General features: G+C 57.0%; 4 protein-coding genes across 10 annotated transcripts in view; 3 read left to right on the top strand and 1 right to left on the bottom strand.

Moving 5' to 3' along the window:
• Positions 1 to 132: 132 nt before the first annotated feature.
• PAFAH1B3 (platelet activating factor acetylhydrolase 1b catalytic subunit 3) lies at positions 133 to 2,690 on the bottom strand. Of its 2 annotated transcripts, XM_060000930.1 has the most exons (5): positions 2,228 to 2,680; positions 1,931 to 2,020; positions 1,131 to 1,247; positions 930 to 1,052; positions 133 to 464 (listed from the first exon to the last, which is right to left on the bottom strand). In XM_060000930.1, the coding sequence occupies exons 1-5, from the start codon at positions 2,303 to 2,305 to the stop codon at positions 174 to 176; spliced, it is 699 nt and encodes a 232-aa protein (XP_059856913.1). In that variant the 5' UTR covers positions 2,306 to 2,680; the 3' UTR covers positions 133 to 173. The 2 variants fall into 2 exon arrangements, with proteins under 2 accessions (XP_059856913.1, XP_059856914.1); XM_060000931.1 differs by lacking the exon at positions 930 to 1,052 and having other exon boundaries at positions 2,228 to 2,690.
• A 2,967-nt stretch (positions 2,691 to 5,657) lies between these two features.
• On the top strand, positions 5,658 to 6,886 carry PRR19 (proline rich 19). The gene is made up of 2 exons (XM_060000161.1): positions 5,658 to 6,276; positions 6,363 to 6,886. Exons 1-2 carry the CDS (start codon positions 5,658 to 5,660, stop codon positions 6,833 to 6,835), a joined length of 1,092 nt encoding a protein of 363 aa, XP_059856144.1. The 3' UTR covers positions 6,836 to 6,886.
• Positions 6,887 to 8,814: 1,928 nt separating this feature from the next.
• On the top strand, positions 8,815 to 17,367 carry TMEM145 (transmembrane protein 145). 6 transcript variants are annotated; one of them, XM_060000780.1, is made up of 15 exons: positions 8,815 to 8,999; positions 9,765 to 9,839; positions 9,956 to 10,033; positions 10,116 to 10,202; positions 10,295 to 10,396; positions 10,497 to 10,581; positions 10,688 to 10,759; positions 10,873 to 10,941; positions 11,269 to 11,349; positions 11,438 to 11,516; positions 11,663 to 11,756; positions 12,506 to 12,678; positions 13,551 to 13,671; positions 15,721 to 15,927; positions 16,873 to 17,367. In XM_060000780.1, the coding sequence occupies exons 1-15, from the start codon at positions 8,874 to 8,876 to the stop codon at positions 16,951 to 16,953; spliced, it is 1,530 nt and encodes a 509-aa protein (XP_059856763.1). In that variant the 5' UTR covers positions 8,815 to 8,873; the 3' UTR covers positions 16,954 to 17,367. The 6 variants fall into 6 exon arrangements, with proteins under 6 accessions (XP_059856763.1, XP_059856761.1, XP_059856762.1 ...); XM_060000778.1 differs by having other exon boundaries at positions 16,401 to 17,364; XM_060000782.1 differs by lacking the exon at positions 8,815 to 8,999 and adding an exon at positions 9,624 to 9,668 and having other exon boundaries at positions 10,276 to 10,396; positions 16,401 to 17,362.
• A 314-nt stretch (positions 17,368 to 17,681) lies between these two features.
• Positions 17,682 to 18,574, top strand: part of MEGF8 (multiple EGF like domains 8) — a 41,732-nt gene continuing 40,839 nt past the window's right edge. The window contains exon 1 of the mRNA XM_060000625.1: positions 17,682 to 18,559. Coding sequence (XP_059856608.1) covers positions 18,373 to 18,559 — 187 coding nt within the window. The 5' untranslated portion in view covers positions 17,682 to 18,372. The remainder of the gene's footprint in view (positions 18,560 to 18,574) is intronic.

Genomic DNA, 18,574 nt, shown 5'->3' on the forward strand with positions numbered 1-18,574 from the left:
GCCTGACTCTACAAGAGCCAGAGCATCTTGATGGATTGGTGCGGCCTGCCTTGGGCAGAGATGCAGGGTCACAGACATTGGAGTTGAGATTCAGGTACCCACACGGGATTGGCCATAAAGCAGAGAATGGGAGACTGAAGAATGAAAATTTAATGTTGCAGGAAGGCAGATGCTTAGGGTGTGGGTTCTGGCAGGGGAGCACTACCCTGTCCCTGGTCTTGGGCGAGCAGACGCAGAAGCAGGGAGTGCAGGGTCCGGCAAACAGGTGTGTACCCCAGCCGGCTGAGATGCAGGTAATCATACATGTCATGGTGACTTATGGTACCATCTGAGTGCACAAAGCCAGGGTCTGCATCCAGGAAGTGCGCCCGTGGGTGGCCAGCCAGTGCTGCCCGTACCAGCTCATTCACCTGTCGGTTTTTCTCGCGAAGTGGGTTGGGGTGCTGGCCCCGAGGAAGCAGGCCCTGAGGAAGGCAAGAAGAGTTGTGAGGAGGCATCCTACCAGCCTCTGGGTATCCTGTTCCCTGTGCCAAACTGTCCCCCACCCCCCATCAGTAAGTCCCCAGCTGCAGAATACACTAGGGATGGGAAGATGATGGTCTGAGACCTTATTCTAGAAGTGAGACCTTCTAGAAGTGATGGAGGCAAGATTAACCCTGGGAATGCCTGACAACTTTTGGCTATTTAAGTGTCTTGAATTTCTCAACACCCTGAGAATCTCTAGCAGTCTCTTGGGCAAAAGGGGTTAGCTGGTCCCTGAACATGTCCTTAACCACAGCCCCTCTGATGGGTGTAGCAAGCTTCAACATGAGATTTTGCCTTCAACCACTGCTCTGTGCTAAGCTGCCCAGAACCGTGCAGCTGTGGCTACACGTGAAGGGGTCCCAGAACACTGCCATTCTTCTTTCCCCACCCTCTCACTCTCTCACCAGCACCACGACCCGGGCCTGGGGCTGCCGCTGGTTCACCAGTTGCACGATGGCCTTGATGCCTCCAGCCACCTGCTCTGCGGTGTGCCCGTGGTTATTGGTACCCACCCAGACCACCACAATCTGTGGAAAGAGAGGCATGAAGCAGTGGTGAGGGGGCAGGCTAAGGGTGCTCTAGCTGCCCACCCAAGCCCTGCTCACCTTGGGCCGGATGTGTTCCAGCTCCCCGTTCTCCAGACGCCACAGCACGTGCTGCGTGCTGTCACCGCCAATGCCAAAGTTAAGTGCATGAAGAGGGGAAAAGAGCTCCCGCCAGATCTGTGGGCAAGAAGTGGTGTGGGCACAGGGGCACTGTCAGCATGGACCACCACTCTCTATCCAAAGGTTAACCAAATGTCATCATGGAAGAGCCTTGCTTTACGGAAGCAGTCTGGTTAAATCTCACCTTGAGCAAACCCCAATATGGTCAAACCTCACTTTACGCAAACCCATTATAGTCTCACTTCCACAAAACCCCATGGAAGCAGGACTCCCTTCACGGAAGCCTATTCTACTTGAGCCAGGCATCGAACCAACAGCATTCCAGTTGAACCTCACTTTGAGGAAAGCCATGGTTTAACGTCGCTTAATGGAAAGATATCATAATTGAGCCCCCTTAGTAGAGACCTATTACCGTTGACCTTCACTTTGTGGAAATAACTATAGCTCTGTGGAAATCCATTAGGGCTGGGCACTAGTTTAAGCAAACAAAGAGCCTCATCCTAGGCAGTCTTGCACGAAGCCTCATTTTCAGTCTCACTATACACAGACCCAGTACGACAAAGCCAGGACACACACTTCCTTCTCAGTAGAATGTGGCACATTATACTGAGATTCTGGGTGCCCGGCATTACCTGAGGCTATTTCGGGTACCCCATACACCGCCTGGTCTGGGCTCTGGTCCAGGTCTGTCACTGAGGGCACAGGCCTGGGGGGGGCAGGAAGAGAGGGACGGGCCTCACCTCGCACTGGTGCATTAGCTGGACTAAGGAGTCCCCGATGAAGACGACTTCGGGTTCTTTATCTTTGCTGTCGGCTACGAACCGATGGTGCTTTGGGGACGTAAAGGGGGAGTCAATGGCACGCGCGCTGCTGGGCCCGCCCCGCCCCGCTTCCTTAGGCGGCACCACGCCAACTACCCTCAGTTTCCCAATCTCGTAATGAAAGCGGCGCAAACCAGCTACTCTCTCAGAGCCTTCCCCCCCCCATCCCCCGCCCCCAGCCCCGGACTCCAGAGTATCGCGGGCGGGGTCGCTCACCAGGGACATCCAGCGCCCGTCGCCCTGCACGTCCTGCACCGGCGTGGGCTTGCTGGCTGGGTTCTCTTCTCCACTCATCTTGGCGCCGCGGCTCCAGCAGGACGAGCGAGCGCGGTCAGCCGGGGAGTGTTCCTGAAGGAGGCGGCGCCGCCACGCCCACCCCTACCCCTCAGGCAACAATGGACTGTCCCGAAGCCCGCACTCTAGCGGAGGGCGCGGCCGATCCCGGGCGCCGCCTCCTCTCCGGGGCGGAAACCTTCACTTAGAGGAATTGGCCTTGCTTCCCCCACGGCGGCCGCGCAGTGGGCTCGTCCGGCGCTTCCTGCCCGGGCCGCTCACTCTCCGGCAGCGGCGGCGGCACGGGGCGTGGGGGGAGGCGAGACCATCCGGCACCCGTGGAGGGGAGGAGGGAGAAACCACCCTACCGTGAAAGCAGAGTGGGGAAAATCTAGCGCTCTTCCTCGTGGGAAGAAACCATTTGCTGTAGGGCGAGAAATGTGGGGAAGGAACCACCTACTGTGTGTGGGGGTGTGTGTCTGTGTGTCTCATTCACGTGGTGGTAGGGGAGTGAGTGGACGAGTCCATGCTTGGATCTTTGAGGGGGTGGCTCAAACGCCCCTGGCAAGGAAGGGACGCTCCCATTTTCTTCTGACGTGGGGGAGAGAAAAGGAGGATGGAAATGTGAAAATTAGAGGCTCAGCTGTAAGGAGACACTCACGCCAAGGCAGTGCCAGGACTTTAGTGAGCCTATCTGCTCATGGGCCTCCCCTGCTCAAATTATGCCAGTTTTTGTGGCATAATTTCTAAACTATATGTCTTTGCATTACAGACATTACCCTGCAAAGAGGGTAGTAGAAGATGCAGAAAGATAAAGGAAATTAGAGATGCTGCAAGGCCCAAGTCCAGCCTGGAGCCCCTCCCGCGCAGCTCATCTTACAGATCTGTGGCCTCTGCTCCCCTCCCTAAACCTATGGCTGACCAACAACTTCAGTTGGGTGTGTCTGAGCTCCAAAACCTACATCCACAGCCAAGGCCACCTAAGGTCGCTGCCCCCCACCTCCTGCCCCAAATTAATCTCAGTCCTCAAGTCTTCCCAGATCTCCCTGTTCTGGGGGACCAGGTGGGGGTCCCACACCACCCTCAAAGTCCTGCTCATATTCCTGTAGCTCCACTCCCAGATGGGATCTTCCTATCTATTCATTCCTTCTAGGTAGGTTGATACTGAGATACAGAGATGAATCTTATTTATTGTGTTTGTGTTTTGCCTCAATCCACTTGCCTGGAACAGGGCCTGACTCACAGTATTAATACCAAGTACTATCTATGGCTGTTCACAAGTACTTGCTGAATGAGTATTAAAGGAATGGGTCAGATCCTGGCCTTGTCCCAGCGTGTTGGGGGAGGTAGATCCAGACACAAAGCTGAGGGAGCGATCAAGGTTGTGATTAAGGAATGCACGGGGGACCTCTGTGGGAGAAGAAAGAGAAGGACTCAGGGTGAGGGATTTCCTAGAAGGAGTAGTATCTAAGGAGTTCGGCTTTGAAAGATAGTGAAGGTTGGGCAAGCAACATTACCAGGTAATACAGAATATAGCTTATTAGGGTATAGGGAATACCCTGGCATACCTTGATTTTGGTGGCCTAGTGGTTAGGATTCTGGGCTTTCACTGCTGTGGGCCGGGGTCCAATCCCTGGTCAGGAAACTGAGATCCCGCAAGCCACGCGGTCAAAAAAAAAAAAAAAAAAAAGTCTGAGGGGACAAGTGTAGTGAGAAACAAAATTTACAGGCATCCATTCACCAAGCGCTGTTTTCAAATTGTATGTTGGCTCATTTCATACTTACAGCAGTTATAAGAAGGAGAAGATACCAACTCCATTTTACAGATTAGGAAACTGAAGCTCTGAGCAGTTACATACTTTTCCGAGGTCACAGAGCTCAAATGTGCCTGGGCATTTGAACCTAGGTAGTGTAGGTCTGGAGCCTAGCTCTAAATGACGACACTATACTGACTCTCTAGGGATAAAGCCTGTGACTGCTTGGAGCCTGGCTGTGTGTAGGGCTACCGTAGCCCTTCTCCCTCTTGGCTTCGCCTATATCTCCAAGCTCCAGAGAGAAAGTCCGCGATAGATGTCTAAACCAATCAGCATTGAGGAAGGGGGCGGGCCTAGTGGACCTCACAGCCAATTGGTGGATAGGAGGTGCCTAAGGACAAATGAAAGAGGTTTCCGAATGTGAGGTCGGGAGGGGCGGGGCTATAACCTGCGCTCTGGGCAGCTGGCACGTGCCCCTGGGCCTGTGCCTCTTGGGGTGGGGGTGGGGAGCCAAAGGGCGTGGGAGGGGCACGCGCATGCGTGCTTGCACGAGGCCCTGTGTGAGACCCGGAAGAGTATCAGGCACGTTGAGAGCTAGGGTCACCGCGGAAAATAAGCCATTGTACCCCACAGCCACGTGGAGTGGGCGGGTGGGGGGGGCGGGGTTCGTTGGGGACAGGAGAAGGTGAGGGGCCCTTCCCCTTCCCTGCCCCCACCAACTGTACTCCCTTCCCTACCTCATCTGCCCCACGCAGCCTTGTTTCCTACCCCGTTCTATGACCAGGCCCCAGTCCCTGATAGCTCCTCTGTTGCCCTTTCTGTCCTCCCGAGTTATTCTCTGTTTCTCCAACTTCCATTTTCTTTCCTGCCTTTCTCTCTCTACCATCTCTCTCCACTTTCTACATTCTCCAGTACCTCCTTTACCCCTGGATTTCTCGTCTGTCCAAAGTCCCTTTCTGGTTCACCAGATCCCGCCAATATCATGATCCCTTTCCCATCCCCCATTTTTTAGCTATTTCTTCATATCCCTGTTCTCTCTAACCCTTTCTCTATCCCCTGATAAATCTTCCCGTTCAGCATGACTCCCTTGACCTCATCCTACTCCTATGACCCTGCTTTTTTTTCTGACCTTACCCTGACCAAGCCTTTTCCAGTTGCTCTCTACCAATCCCTTTGTCTCATCTTGTGTCTCTAAATAGTACTCCCAGCGCACCCCAAACCATCTCTTCTCACTACTCACTTCTAGGTCTTTGAGTTATCTGCATGCTGATGACCACCCTGTCTTTTTTTTTTTTTTTTTACATTTTATTTATTTATTTATTTTTGTCTGCGTTGGGTCTTCTTTGCTACGTGCGGGCTTTCTCTAGTTGTGGCGAGCGGGGGCTACTCTTGGTTACGGTGCACAGGCTTCTCATTGCGGTGGCTTCTCTCCTTGCGGAGCACGGGCTCTAGGTGCGCGGGCTTCAGTAGTTGTGGCACACGGGCTTAGTTGCTCCACGGCATGTGGGATCTTCCCGCACCAGGGCTCGAACCCGTGTCCCCTGCATTGGCAGGCGGATTCTTAACCACTGCGCCACCAGCGAAGCCCAACCACCCTGTCTTTTATCTTCCAGGGCACCATGGACCCCAGGGGGCCAGCCCTCAAGCCTTTCCAGCAGCCTGAGAAACCTGGTCGTGTCCGCCGTCGGAAGACCAGGCGGGAGCGTAACGAGGCCCTGGTGGGCAGTCGCCGGTCATTGGCCCATCAGGATCCTGCCGTGGCCAGTCGGGATCCACATGTGGTTCTCCGGCATTCTGTGGCGCCTGCTGCCCCCAAGCTCGTGGTCATAACCCAGGGGCGCCTGAGCCGGGAGCACCGGGGTCTCTTCAGCCACGAGGTGAAATCTCTGGACGTGGCACGGCTGCTTAGCAGTGGGTCCCTAGAGTCAGGCACCCCTGTACTCCCCACCAAGTCCTCCCCAAGCCCAGGCAGGGCCCAAGAACCAGCCCCACTGTCAAGGGGCAAGGAAAACCAAGTGCCTGGAGCCTCGGGCCCAGGCCCACCCAGTCCCCCCCAGCTCCCTGGCTTGGGGCAGCTGCTGGGGGAGCTGCAATGCCAGCTGATTCTGCCACAGGCCTTCCCCAGGAGGAACCTAGTACAAGAGGCCAGGGATGCCATCGTGGGCACCTTACAGGCCTGCCATGGCTGTGTGCCTGACCTTAGTCTGGTGCTCCGGGGCTGCCAGCCACACTTGCCAGGTGAGCTCACCTCCTGCCCCCTGAGCTTCCTTTTCTTTTGTCTGCTCTATCTCAGCTGTGCCCCATGCTTCTTTCCTCTGTGCCAGGGACCAAGCCTAGGGGCCCTGAGAGACAAAGGATGACATCCTCCTGGATCAACAGCCCTGAGGAGGCCCCAGGGGAGGGGAGGCAGAGGAGGCGAGAGGGGACAAAGGAGCTCACCTTCGCCGTGCCTCACACCTCCGGCACTCCTACTGTGTACCCGGTGAACCTGGCACCACCTAAAGGTCCCTGGCCACCCGCATTGTCCTCGTTGCCTTCGCCATCTGGGGCGGCCTGCGGCCCCCCAACAGCCTTTGATCTGCTGAAAAGCATCTGGCTGGTAGACACACCTCCCCCTCCCCGGCCCTGGGGGATTGGCCCGCCACAACCCCTGCCTCAGCCACCATCACCCTTGTTGTCCCGAACCTCTGCCCTGGACTGGAGCCCCAGCCCCCCTGCCCCACTGCCCAGCCTCTCCTGGGTGGTGGCCCGGAGCAGCCCAGAGGCCTGGTGCTTTCCACCCATGAGGCTGTACTGAGCAGGCTGAGGCTGGGTTGGGGGAAGGAATCCCATACTCTGATCACTTCAATAAAGTACCTTCCTCATGATCCTCTTGGTTTTTAGTGAGTGGCTGGCCCAGGAGAGCAGCTTTTCCTAGCTCTGAGTTCTGGGTCCAGGGTGGAGGGGAAGGTACTGTCACTTGTCGCCTTCCTAAGGCCCAGGGGCCTTCAGTCAGTCTAACACATCCACCCACTGAGGCCAACTATGTGTTCAACTCTGAGCTCTGATAATGCTGGGGCTCCAGAGTGAGTGAGACTGAGGCTGTGTCCCCAGGGGACTCCCAGTACAGTGGTGAACACAGACAGTTTCAGCCCTAGTGGTTGCATCTGGGAGAGGGAAAGGTGCAGGGGCTGAGGGAGTCCAAGGAGGGAGTCATGACTGCCCTGCTGATGAGGGAGTTGATATAAGACCCTTGTATTTTTTAAGTTTGGTAGAAACTTGCTAGTAGAGAAGGAAAAGAATATTTTAGGCAATCTAGAAATGCTCTTCTGTGGAACAGCACGTGCAAGGCCTGGTGGAGGGCAAATAAGGGATGTGGGACCATTTTCATTCACCCTATATCCCTAGGTCATGCTGGGATCTAGAGTGAGTCACGTCTGGGCTCTGCCTATGAGAGGCTTCTGGTCTGGTGGGCACAGGAACAGTGTGTGTGCAGGATCTGGGCAGGAATGGCACATGAGGCCTGGATATGGCGACAGACTTTTTTCTTTGGGCTACAGTATATTTAACATTTTAGAATCAGTTATGTACTGTTACAAACCAGTGTGCTTGATTTGAAAAAAAAAAAAATTCTGGCTTCTCTCTCAAAATAAAAAAAGAAAGAAAAGAGAAAAAGAAAGGAAGGAGAAAGGAAGGAGAGAAGGAAGGAAGGAGGGAAGGAGGGAGGGAGGGAGAGAGGCGAGGAGAGGGAGGGAAGGAGGAAGGAAAGAAACCTGGCAGCAGACCTACTATCCCTCCTGTTAACAACTGGCTGAAGCCAAGTAGCAGAGGCTCCTTTTTTGTGGGGTCCACACTCTCCTTTGAAAGCATTTCACACATTTACGTTTCCTGCTTGGCCTCCTGACTTAGAAAGTTTTTTAAAATGATATTTTGAGGAGCAGCAGATTTTCTGCAGTGGAGGGGGAGGGATGAAGCTGGAAATGTGTTGGAATCTGATCAGGAAAATGAAGCTGAGGGGCTTGGACTGTACTCTGTAAAGCTTTTCCAGGGCTCCCTATTGCCCACGGGGAAACCATAAAGTCAGTACCAGGGTGTAGGGGACTGGACTGGGAGGTCACGCAGCTGTGACTTGGCTGAGGTTTTATGGGGAGGAAGTGGCAATGCTGGGATTTGAGCCCAAGCAATTGATTTCAGAGTTTGCTTGTGGGTTTCTCACAATACCACCTCTTCTGCCTCACAGCAGCTGGTTTCAGACCCTGGTAAGCAGTGACAGGGCAGGGTCAGGCAGCAGGGTGTAGTGGTTGTGGCTGAAGGCTCTCTGCCACCTCGGAGCTGTGTGACCCAGAACAAGTGGTTTGCCTACTCTGTGCCTCTGTGTCTCTGTAGGCACTTCACAGAGTGCATGGAATTTGTGGTGGTCACAGATGGTGATGGCTGTTATGGGGGCGGGGCTGGGCAGTCAAAGAGCAGTTTGGGGACTAAACTGGGGGGAGGTCAGGACAGAGCTGGGGCCTGGGGGTTGTGGGCCATCCTGAGATGGCAGTCTGGAGGAGGATACTTGGCTTGGGGGAATGTGAGTTCACTTTAGGACACGGGGAGCTGGAGGTACCAAGGAGATTCCCAGAGGGGAGGACTGAGGCTGCGGAGGCGTGGAGAGGACGGGAAAGGGGCGTCCCCTCCCACGGGGATTGGGAAGGGTCCAGGCCGGGTCATCCTGGAGGAGGGGGCAGGGAACGCGGCTCCCGGCGGCCCCTTTAATCGGGGGCGCGCGCCAGCCGGCCCGCGCGCTCTCGCCGCCGTCGCCGGGCCGGAGTGGGAGCCGGAGCGGAGCCCGAGCCGGGGCCGGAGCGGGTGGAATGGAGCCCCCGCGCGCGCCCGCTCTGCGCCGCCTGCTGCTGCCGCCGCTGCTACTCCTGCTGCTGCCGCCACTGCCCCCCCGCGCCCGGGCCAAGTATGTGAGGGGCAACCTCAGCTCCAAGGAGGTGAGCGCTCCGGGCCCTCCCCTGCCACCCGCCGGGCCCCGGAGGGACGAGAGGGAAGGGAGGGGGCAGGTCCCGCCCCGCCCCCTGCCGCCTCTCCCGGGCGGTCTCTGAGTGCTGCGCGGGGGGTGGGGTGGGAGGTGGGCAGGCACAGTGCGGGACTGGGTCTGGGTTGAGGCTGAGGGGGGGCCATTGGGTCGAGAGGAGACTCGGGGACATTGAGGTCAGAGTTGGGCGAGGAGGGGGGCCGGGTTGGGAGAGTCGGAGTTTGGAGTGGGGGTGGGGGACGCCGAGGTGGTGCTGAAGGGACAGCACTTTCACTGCGCATTGAGGCTGAGTTCACACTCCTGTTCAGGACTAGGAGAGGGCCGTTTGGAATACTCCCCAGCAACTGATGGTCTCTGGGACCACCGTGAGGGCGTGTGTGGATAATTAGAGGAAAGCCAGTGGGACGGTATCCCAAGGGACGGTATCCCTGATGCAAGATCCCCAGGATGGGGATCTGGCCCTCCAGGGTCTTTCTCAGGCACCTGGCAAATGGGAGAAGTGTTTGAAAGGAGGCGAAGAAACGGGGGTGGGGGCATCTGAAGGAGGAATCCTGGAACCAAGGTGAAAGGATCACAGAAGAATTTTGGAGGTGACTTGGTCCCCTTATGCTTCTTGGGAAACCAGGTATTCCAGGGTAGGGAAGAAAAGTTGAGGGGGTGTCTGTGGAGTCGAGAGTTCTCAAGGGACTCAGAAGAGGGTCTGAGTGGGCCCCTTTTCCAGGACTGGGTGTTCCTGACGAGATTTTGCTTCCTCTCGGATTACGGCCGACTGGACTTCCGTTTCCGATACCCTGAGGTGAGCCTTCCCCAAGCACTCACCATGCTAAGGCTGGATGCTCCCTTGGCTTCCCAAGGCAAGGGTTACCCCAGCTCCCTATGCTCCCCCAACCCCCCGACTCTTTGGGTCTGCAGGCCAAGTGCTGTCAGAACATCCTCCTCTATTTCGACGACCCATCCCAGTGGCCAGCCGTGTACAAGGCAGGGGACAAGGTGAAGTCTGTGAGGAGGGTGTAGGGGAGGAGGGATAAGGTCGAAGCTAGCCAAGGAGTGACCATGGCCCTGCCTCCCCTAGGACTGCCTGGCCAAGGAGTCAGTGATCAGGCCAGAGAACAACCAGGTCATCAACCTCACCACCCAGTATGCCTGGTCAGGCTGTCAGGTATGGGCCCAGTCTGGGGGAATGGGCAGGTGCTGGAGGTCAAGGGCCAGGGGGAGGCACAGGCAGGCTTCAGCCTTCTTGCTCCTCCCCAGGTGGTGTCAGAGGAGGGAATACGCTACCTGAGCTGCTCTAGCGGCCGCAGCTTCCGCTCAGTGCGTGAAAGGTGGTGGTACATTGCACTCAGCAAGTGTGGGGTAAGGGGCTGGGCCGGCCACTGGGGCCTGCCTTCTCCTTGCCTTCCTGCCGACCCCCTCCCTGCCCAGGGCCCCCCTTAGGCCTCCACACTCCCCACAGGGAGATGGGCTGCAGCTGGAGTATGAGATGGTCCTCACCAATGGCAAGTCTTTCTGGACACGGCATTTCTCTGCTGATGAGTTTGGTGAGCATATGGGGATCCAGGACCTTTTGTGGGAGCCCAGAGCTGGGAGCCTGTTGAGGCACACCCATCCTGACTGCATGGTTTCCTCCTTCCACCAAATTGGCAGGGATCCTGGAGACAGATATGACTTTCCTTCTCGTCTTCATCCTCATCTTCTTCCTCTCCTGTTACTTTGGATGTGAGTCCAGCACATGGGGTGTGGGGGAGAGATGGGGGAGGGGAAACCAGGTTGGAGGAGATGAGCTGCTCTCCCTTCCTGCTGTGTACAGCCTTCCCCTACCCTCCTTCCAGATTTGCTGAAAGGTCGTCAGTTGCTCCACACGACTTATAAAATGTTCATGGCTGCAGCAGGAGTGGAGGGTGAGGTTTAGAGTATTGCAACGTTTGAGTTCTGTGGGAGGAGGGCCTTAGGGCTCACATACCTGGGCCTAAGCAAGGAGGGGCTGGGGACCTGGACTCCTGGGCCCTGGGAGAGGAGGGGCTGGGGGCCTGGACTCCTGGGTCAGAGGGAGGAGGGGTCTGGGGCCTGGACTCCAGAGTTTCCTAGGAGGTCAGTGAGAATAAAGGGTCTAGAATCCTGATGGGGGTGAAGAAAGGGTTTTGGTCATCTGGATCATAGTGTTAGGGAACAGTGATGCCCTAAAGCTGCTTTCTGTCCTTTCCTCTCTCTGCCCATCCTCCCCTCAGTCCTGAGCCTCCTGTTCTTCTGCATCTACTGGGGCCAATATGCCACTGATGGCATTAGCAATGAGAGTCTGAAGATCTTGGGTGAGAATGAAGTGGACCCGGGAGGGTGCCGGGGCTCCTCTGCAATTTGAGCCCTGTGTCTGAGCTGCCCTCTCCTCCCTCCTACCAGCCAAGCTGCTCTTCTCCTCCAGCTTCCTCATCTTCCTGCTGATGCTCATCCTTCTGGGGAAGGGATTCACGGTGACACGGTGCCCAGGCTGGGGCGGGAGGGACCACTGTCGGGGGGTGGTGGCTGGGCTAGGGAGCAGGGCAGAGATTGGGCTGGGGGGGTGGCTGCCCCCTCCTCTCTTGACGGCCCCCACCCCTGCTGTCCCCCCTCACGGCCTGCCGCCAGGGGCCGCATCAGCCACTCGGGCTCGGTGAAGTTGTCTGTCTACATGACCCTGTACACCCTCACCCACGTGGTGCTGCTCATCTATGAGGCCAAGGTGAGTCCTGCCTGCCACTGCTCAGGCTCTGCCCCATCCTCCTCGCCCTTCAAAGCTTTTGGTGGCCTCTTCCACCTGTCTGCTAGCCCTTCCCCACATCGCGCTCTTCCTGGCTCTCTCTCTCCCACTCTGTGGTTTTCTGCCTTCCCATCTGTCTAAGTGCATTCCTCCCCTCTTCACCATCTCTGCGTAGCTCTCTTCCTCCTCCCTCTGTCTCTCACTGTCTGTCACATTTAATGCTCAGTGTCGTGATTAAGTTCGGGAGTCACACAGACCTGGATTCCGCTCTGGTTCTCCCACTTCCCAGCTGGCTAACCTTGGCTGATGGCCCCCCTCTTTGGGCCTGTTTCCTCTTCTGTAAAATTAGGAGGATCTTACCTACCCCAGGGGACTTCTCTAAGGCTTTATATCACCTTGACTTTGGCCGAAAGTCTTCCTGCTTAGCTTCAGTTTCCCCTTCAGTGAAGTGGGGTGAAAATAAGACCTATTTCATCAAGTTGATGCAAATGGAAAAGCTTACACGTGGTGCTGTTTAGCCCCCTGTGTTGGGCCCATGGTAGCAGATATATTCTCTATCTTTTCGCCCTCTCTCTCTACTTCTATATGCTTTCATCTCTCTCTCTCATTCTCCTGCTGCTTCTCTCCCGACCAAGTACCTCTGCCCCTTGGGTACCTGAGGGTGGGGTCTGGGGTCCCTGTGTGGAGGGTTGGAGGCCAGGGCTATGACCAGCCTTCTCCCTTGGGTCCAGTTCTTTGACCCGGGCCAGGTACTGTACACGTATGAGTCGCCAGCGGGCTACGGGCTCATCGGGCTACAGGTGGCAGCTTACGTGTGGTTCTGCTATGCCGTGCTCATCTCCTTGCGCCACTTCCCAGAGAAGCAGCCCTTTTATCTGCCCTTCTTTGCTGCCTACACCCTCTGGTGAGACGTGCTGGGGCCCCAACCTGTCCCTGCCTTCCCTGGCTTCTCAGAAATGGCTCTTCCCAACTCAAACCCTCCTCTTGGAGGCAGACGGGCTTTCAAGTTAGGCAGCTGTCACCAGAGTCTGCCACTTACTCACTTTGTAACCTGGAAATAATTACTTTCCCATAGTGAAAAAAAGAGTGCCTCAGGTTACTTGCCCATAAAGAAAGGTTGTCAGGGGTATCTCCTGCAAAGGGTTATCTTGAGTCTGCATAGGGCAACAGATGAGGGCTTCGAGTCCGGCACATAGTAAATGTCCAATAAAAGCTAGTTGTGATATTTTTTATTCAACATAACACAGCAGTAAAGTAGATGGATTCTAAGCCAGATTGCCTGGGTTTAGACCCAGTTCTAAAGCTTGTAAACTGTGTGACCTTATACAAGTCAATTAAGTTCTCTCTGCCTCGGTTTCCTCATCTGTTTAATGGGGATAGAAGTTGTACCTGCCTTATAGAGTCACTGTGAGAGTTAGATGAGCGTATATATGTGAAATGCTTAGAAACAGGTCTGGCATGCAGTAAGTCTTTAATTGTTTTTATCATATGTTAATTCATTCATCAAACATCTATAGATTTCCTATCAGGTGCCAGGATCGGGGTGGGATAGAACTGAGTTAAATTCAACCTACTCCTTGCTCCCCCCACCCAAATTTCCCATGCCAGTGGGATTCCTGTCTCCTTTTAACCTCTGGCTTCTGAAGGTCACACTGGCTTCCCTCCAGTTTGGGACCCACTTGGGACCTATGTGTGTGCATAGCAGGGTATTTGGGGCCATGGGGTGGGGTGGAAGGCAGGGCCAGTGACTCTACAGACCCAATACCTCCCCTTCAGGTTCTTTGCAGTTCCGGTCATGGCCCTGATCGCCAACTTTGGGATCCCCAAGTGGGCCCGGGAGAAGATTGTCAATGGCATCCAGCTGGGGATCCATTTGTATGCCCACGGCGTGTTCCTGGTGAGGCTGGGCATCCAGTTGGGGATGGGAAACCCATGGGTGGAGGATGCATGAGGCTCTCCACGCCTGAGCTGCCTGAACCTTCTGTTCTGAGCTCTTGATCCATTTCCTTCACTTCATCCCTTTAGTCATTCAATAGACACTTACTGAGAGCCTGCTGGGTCTGGCAGGCTATTCCACTGTATCCCCCAGAGTCCACCCTCTTCTATTCCTCTCTCCCACTTTTGTGTCCTGGCCTCTTCCCCCAACCCCACCCTCTTTCTTTGCCCCCCTCCCCATTTCCATCCTGACCCTGTGTCCCTAGACTCTCACTCTTCCCTTCTGTATCCCCACTGCCTTCCCTAAGCCCCTTGGTCTCTCCTCCCCCCCCCCATTCTTCCATCTCTGCTGCTCTATCACAGGAAGAAGCAACTGGGGTGGGTCAGGCTGGGGCTTCAGGGGGCCTAAATCTGAATGGCAGCAGAGGGTTTGAGCACCAAACCTCTTCTTTGCCTTGGTTTACATCCTATCTGGCCTTCTGGCTGACAGTTGTTCTATCCATCTATCCATCCATCCATCCATCCATCCATCCATCCATCCATCCATCCACCATTCAATGGACACCTGTCTCAAACCAGCCTCTGTTTCATGTTGGGAACACTCACGTGCATTTATTTCGTCCTCTTGTTTAAATGGCAGAGCAACCCCAGACAGGATGGATAACCATCACTGAACCCACTATACAGAGAGGGGAAACTAAAGCCCAGAGAAGGGAGGTGACCTGCCAGGCTCCATGGCCTTTGGTGGTGGAGGGCAGGGGGACTTTGAACCCAATCCTTCTCCAGCAGACCACAAGATCTGGCATAAGAAGGAACCACACAGGGAAATAGGCATTGCTGAAGACCCCGGCTCCTGATTCAAGGGGTCCACCATGTATTCTTTGCAGGGAATATACTGGGCCACTGACGGAGGGGGCCAGGTCCCGCATGTTCTACCCTAGAACCTTAGGTACAGACTCACTTTCCCGGGACAGTCCCTCTTGAGGCTCTGTTCCAGGAAGTCACAAAGAGACAGAGAGAGGAGAAATGCTGAGAACCCACCATGTGCCAGGCTCTGCACCAGTGGTTTTCATTTCCACCCTCTCTTCATCTTTCCAAGTAGGCACTGTAACCCCTTTTCTGCAGTGAGGCTCTGGGAGTTTAATCAATGTGTCCCAGATCCCACACTCAGTGAGCTGTGGGGCTGGGAGGTGGGGTGCCCTTTCTGTTATACTTAACCTTCAACCAGTTTCCTTCCTAAAAATGCTCGTGTTAGCTCAGCACAGCTCCATCTCTGGCACTCTGCTGTTCTTCGGTTTCAGCTCCTTGTTCACTTATTCAGCAACTACCTTAGAGGGACTGTGCTGGGCTCCCGTGTTGCAGTGCTAGGGTCACACCCGGTCCCTGCCCTCATGGCCTGCCAGCTAATTCAGGAGACATCTCCGCATTCAACCAGTATTTCTTGAGAGCTTGTATGTGTCAGGCACTGTTCTAAAGGTATTGGGGATTCAGCAGGGAAGAGAACAGTCAAGTACCTGCCCTCATGGAGCTAACATTCTGGAGTCTGTCAGTTGCTGTCCAGTTGAACTCCCTGTGTTTATGAAAATATTCTACAATCTGTGCTGTCCCACACAATAGCTACTAACTACATGTGGCTACTGAGCACTTAAATGTGGCTAGTGTGACTGAGAAATGAAAGTTTCAGTTTAATTTTGATTAATTTAAATTTAAATAGCCACATAAAACTAGTAGCTATCATACTAGACAGAGTAGGATGCTGACGCTTAAAGTGATAACTGGCTGATCAGGGCTCTGATGGAGGAAGCATCGGCAGAGTAGTAAGAGTTGTGATGGCTGGGAAAGGTTAGAGGCCAGGGTACTGCGAGAGCTCAGAGGAGGCGCCTAAGCCAGTTGAAGGGTTTCGGGGAAGCGGGGATGTCAGGTGAAGGGGAATCCTCAGGGCCTCATGTTTATGGAGGCAGCCTGAGGCCTGGACAGTCCTTCTCCAACCTGCGCCTGCCCTTCGCCCCAGATCATGACACGCCCTTCGGCGGCCAACAAGAACTTCCCGTACCACGTGCGCACGTCGCAGATCGCCTCGGCCGGAGCCCCAGGCCCCGGAGGAAGCCAATCCGCAGACAAGGCCTTCCCGGAACACGTCTACGGGAACGTGACGTTCATCAGCGACTCGGTGCCCAACTTCACGGAGCTCTTCTCCATCCCCCCGCCCACCTCCTGCGTAAGCCCCGCGGCCCCGGCGCCGGAGGAGCTGCTGGCGCCGCCCCTGGAGTACTTGACCCCGCTCCCGGCCCCTCCACCGCCCTCCACGTCCAGGCGCCTGAGCCCACCCCCTGCCTTTCGCACCCCCAGCGCCCCAACGCCGCGCCGCGACCATCCCCCGGCGCCCGCGCCCACCTTGCCAGACTGGGTCCTGGCGCTGTTGCGTACGCCCCCTCGGACACCCCGCGCGGTGCCCCCGCCACCGGCGGCCTTCCGCGGTTCTCCCCCGCCTCCCCGGCCGCCGCCGGAGTTCGACCGGCGCACCCCGACGCCGCCCCTTGAGTACCTGGCCCCACTGTCCAGGCGCCCCTGACTGACACCTGCGCCCACACCTCGGGAGGGGGGATCATCGGGGGAAGAGGGACGGGCCTTCGGGGCCGCATCTGCCCCCCGTGGGTCCTGGACGGCCTCTGACCCTGACCCCCCTCCCAGGCCGGGAAGCAGGTGGAGGAGACAGCGGTGGCGGCGGCGGTGGCCCCGAGGGGCCGCGTGGTGACCATGGCCGAGCGGGGCACGGCCTCCCCGCCCCCTTCCTCTCGGTTCCCCAAGGCGGCCGACCCGAGCTGGGATGGCCCGACGCCACCCTACCAGCCGCTCGTGCCCCAGACAGCGGCGCCGCACACCGGCTTCACCGAATACTTCAGCATGCACACGGCCGGGGGCACCGCACCCCCGGTCTGAGTACCCCTGCCCGCGCCTGCCCCATGGGCCGCGCGCCGGGCCCCGGCCGGGCTCCGGATCCCCGCTCTATCCCGGCCCCAGGGCTCTGCCAACCCCGGCCTTCCCAAACCTCCCCACCCCGCGCGCCCAGGTAGGGGTGCGTAGTGTCCCGCTCCCGACCCCTTCCCCCGACTCTTGTGCCAAACGGTCCCGCGGGAGCCGCTCTCCCCGTCCCCTCCCTCAGCCCCTGCCCCGAGCGGCACCGGATTCTGGGCTCCCGCTGTTCCGTGACCTCCGGCCCCCTGGCCCCCTCCGAGACCTCTGACCCCGCCGGACCCCGGAAAACCAGTGACGATCGCCGGGACCCTGCCTGTGACTCTCCAGGACTCCGCGACCCCGAGCCACCGCTCCCGGGACGGATGTTGTGAAGCTAGTCTCGACTCATACCTTCCCTTGGGATCTCTGTGACCTAGCACCCGTACTCTGTTCACCCTATCTCCATCCCGAAGGCCCTCCCTCAGGTCCTTGGCAGAAAGACTTTTTTCCCCTTCTTGCCAAAATAAAGAGGATTCGTTGAGTTTTTATCTTTAAGATGGGCTCTTCTACATCTTGACAGTGCTCAGAGACGGGGCTGAGCAAGAACCGTTCCAGGCTCGGGACCACAGTGCGCCCAACTGTGAAATGGTATCTTGGGAGGGGCCTGCATAACCTGACCTTTTGTTGACCCAGAATCTGGGAGCCCTGAAAATATGAATCATCATCTAGCAGAGTCCTCTTATTGTACGGCTTCTTTATTTTTACCTTCTCTTCCCCAGTTAGAGGTAGAGGCGCCCTCCAGTGGCCGACGGTTCGCTCAGCCACCTGCGCCGGGAGTTCGGGTTACGATTTTAGCACTGCGCATGTGTGATTCTCACTTCACTAGCCAAGGAGGTCACTGCTGCGCATGCGTTTAGGAACAAATGGGCGGGGAAGTTTCCGGAAGTCTCCCTCTGTGGAGGGGTGGGATTGGGTGCTTCGCAGTCCTCCCAGGGCCGCTCTGACCTGCGTCTCCGCGACTCTCGCCTCCTTTCCGTAGTCCCTCCCATCGCGGCCACTCGGCCCCCACCCTCTCGCCCTCCAAGCGGGTCTTCCCGGGGCCGCTCTGGCCCGAGCGTCCCTTCATCTTTCTCATCTGGCTCTTCCGGCTCGGAAGGGAGGCGCGGGTGGGTGAGCAAGGGAGTTCGTCTGTGGTGTCCAGGCCTGAGCCCCTGAAGACTGACTCTGCCCTGGGCACCCGCTCGCGCCCCGCCCCTGGCTGGAGGGGCGTCTCTCCCGGAGGACCTTCCGGGCCAGGCCAGGCCCGCACTCTATGTAGGCCCCCGCCGAGCTGTAGAGCCCTTCGCCCACTGGGGACCCAGTGGTCTGTAAGGTCCATTTCGGCCTGCAGCGGCCCGTTTATGGGGTCAGCCAGCGTATGGGGGCCCATGTCTATAAGGGACTCCCGTGGCCCCTAGGGGTCTGCCCCGTACGTAACGACCCCATTTACAGGTTTTTCCATGGGTCTATAAGGGCCCACCCCTCGGTTTCCAGAGCCCACCAACAGCGGCGGTTCCCTTCGCGGGGACAGCGACTCCTGGACCTCCCTGCTCTACAAGGCCATGTCCCATCTATAGAGGTCGCATTTGCAGGACTTCAAACCGGGTGGAGGGGCTTCTCCGGGTCTTTAGGACCCGTCCCTCTGTAAGGGTCAGTGCTGGAGGCAGCGATGGCCCTGGGCCGGGCTCTGGCTGCGGCGCTGGCTCTATCTTTTTCCGTGCTGTGGCCACTGTCCCCTGGGGCCCGGGCAGGGGACTGCAAGGGACAGCGGCAAGTGCTGCGGGAGGCGCCAGGCTTCGTGACAGACGGTGCGGGCAACTACAGCGTCAATGGCAATTGCGAGTGGCTCATCGAGGGTGAGTGGGGCCGTG

Source organism: Delphinus delphis, chromosome 20, assembly GCF_949987515.2.
Source record: "Delphinus delphis chromosome 20, mDelDel1.2, whole genome shotgun sequence".
NCBI lineage: Eukaryota > Metazoa > Chordata > Mammalia > Artiodactyla > Delphinidae > Delphinus > Delphinus delphis.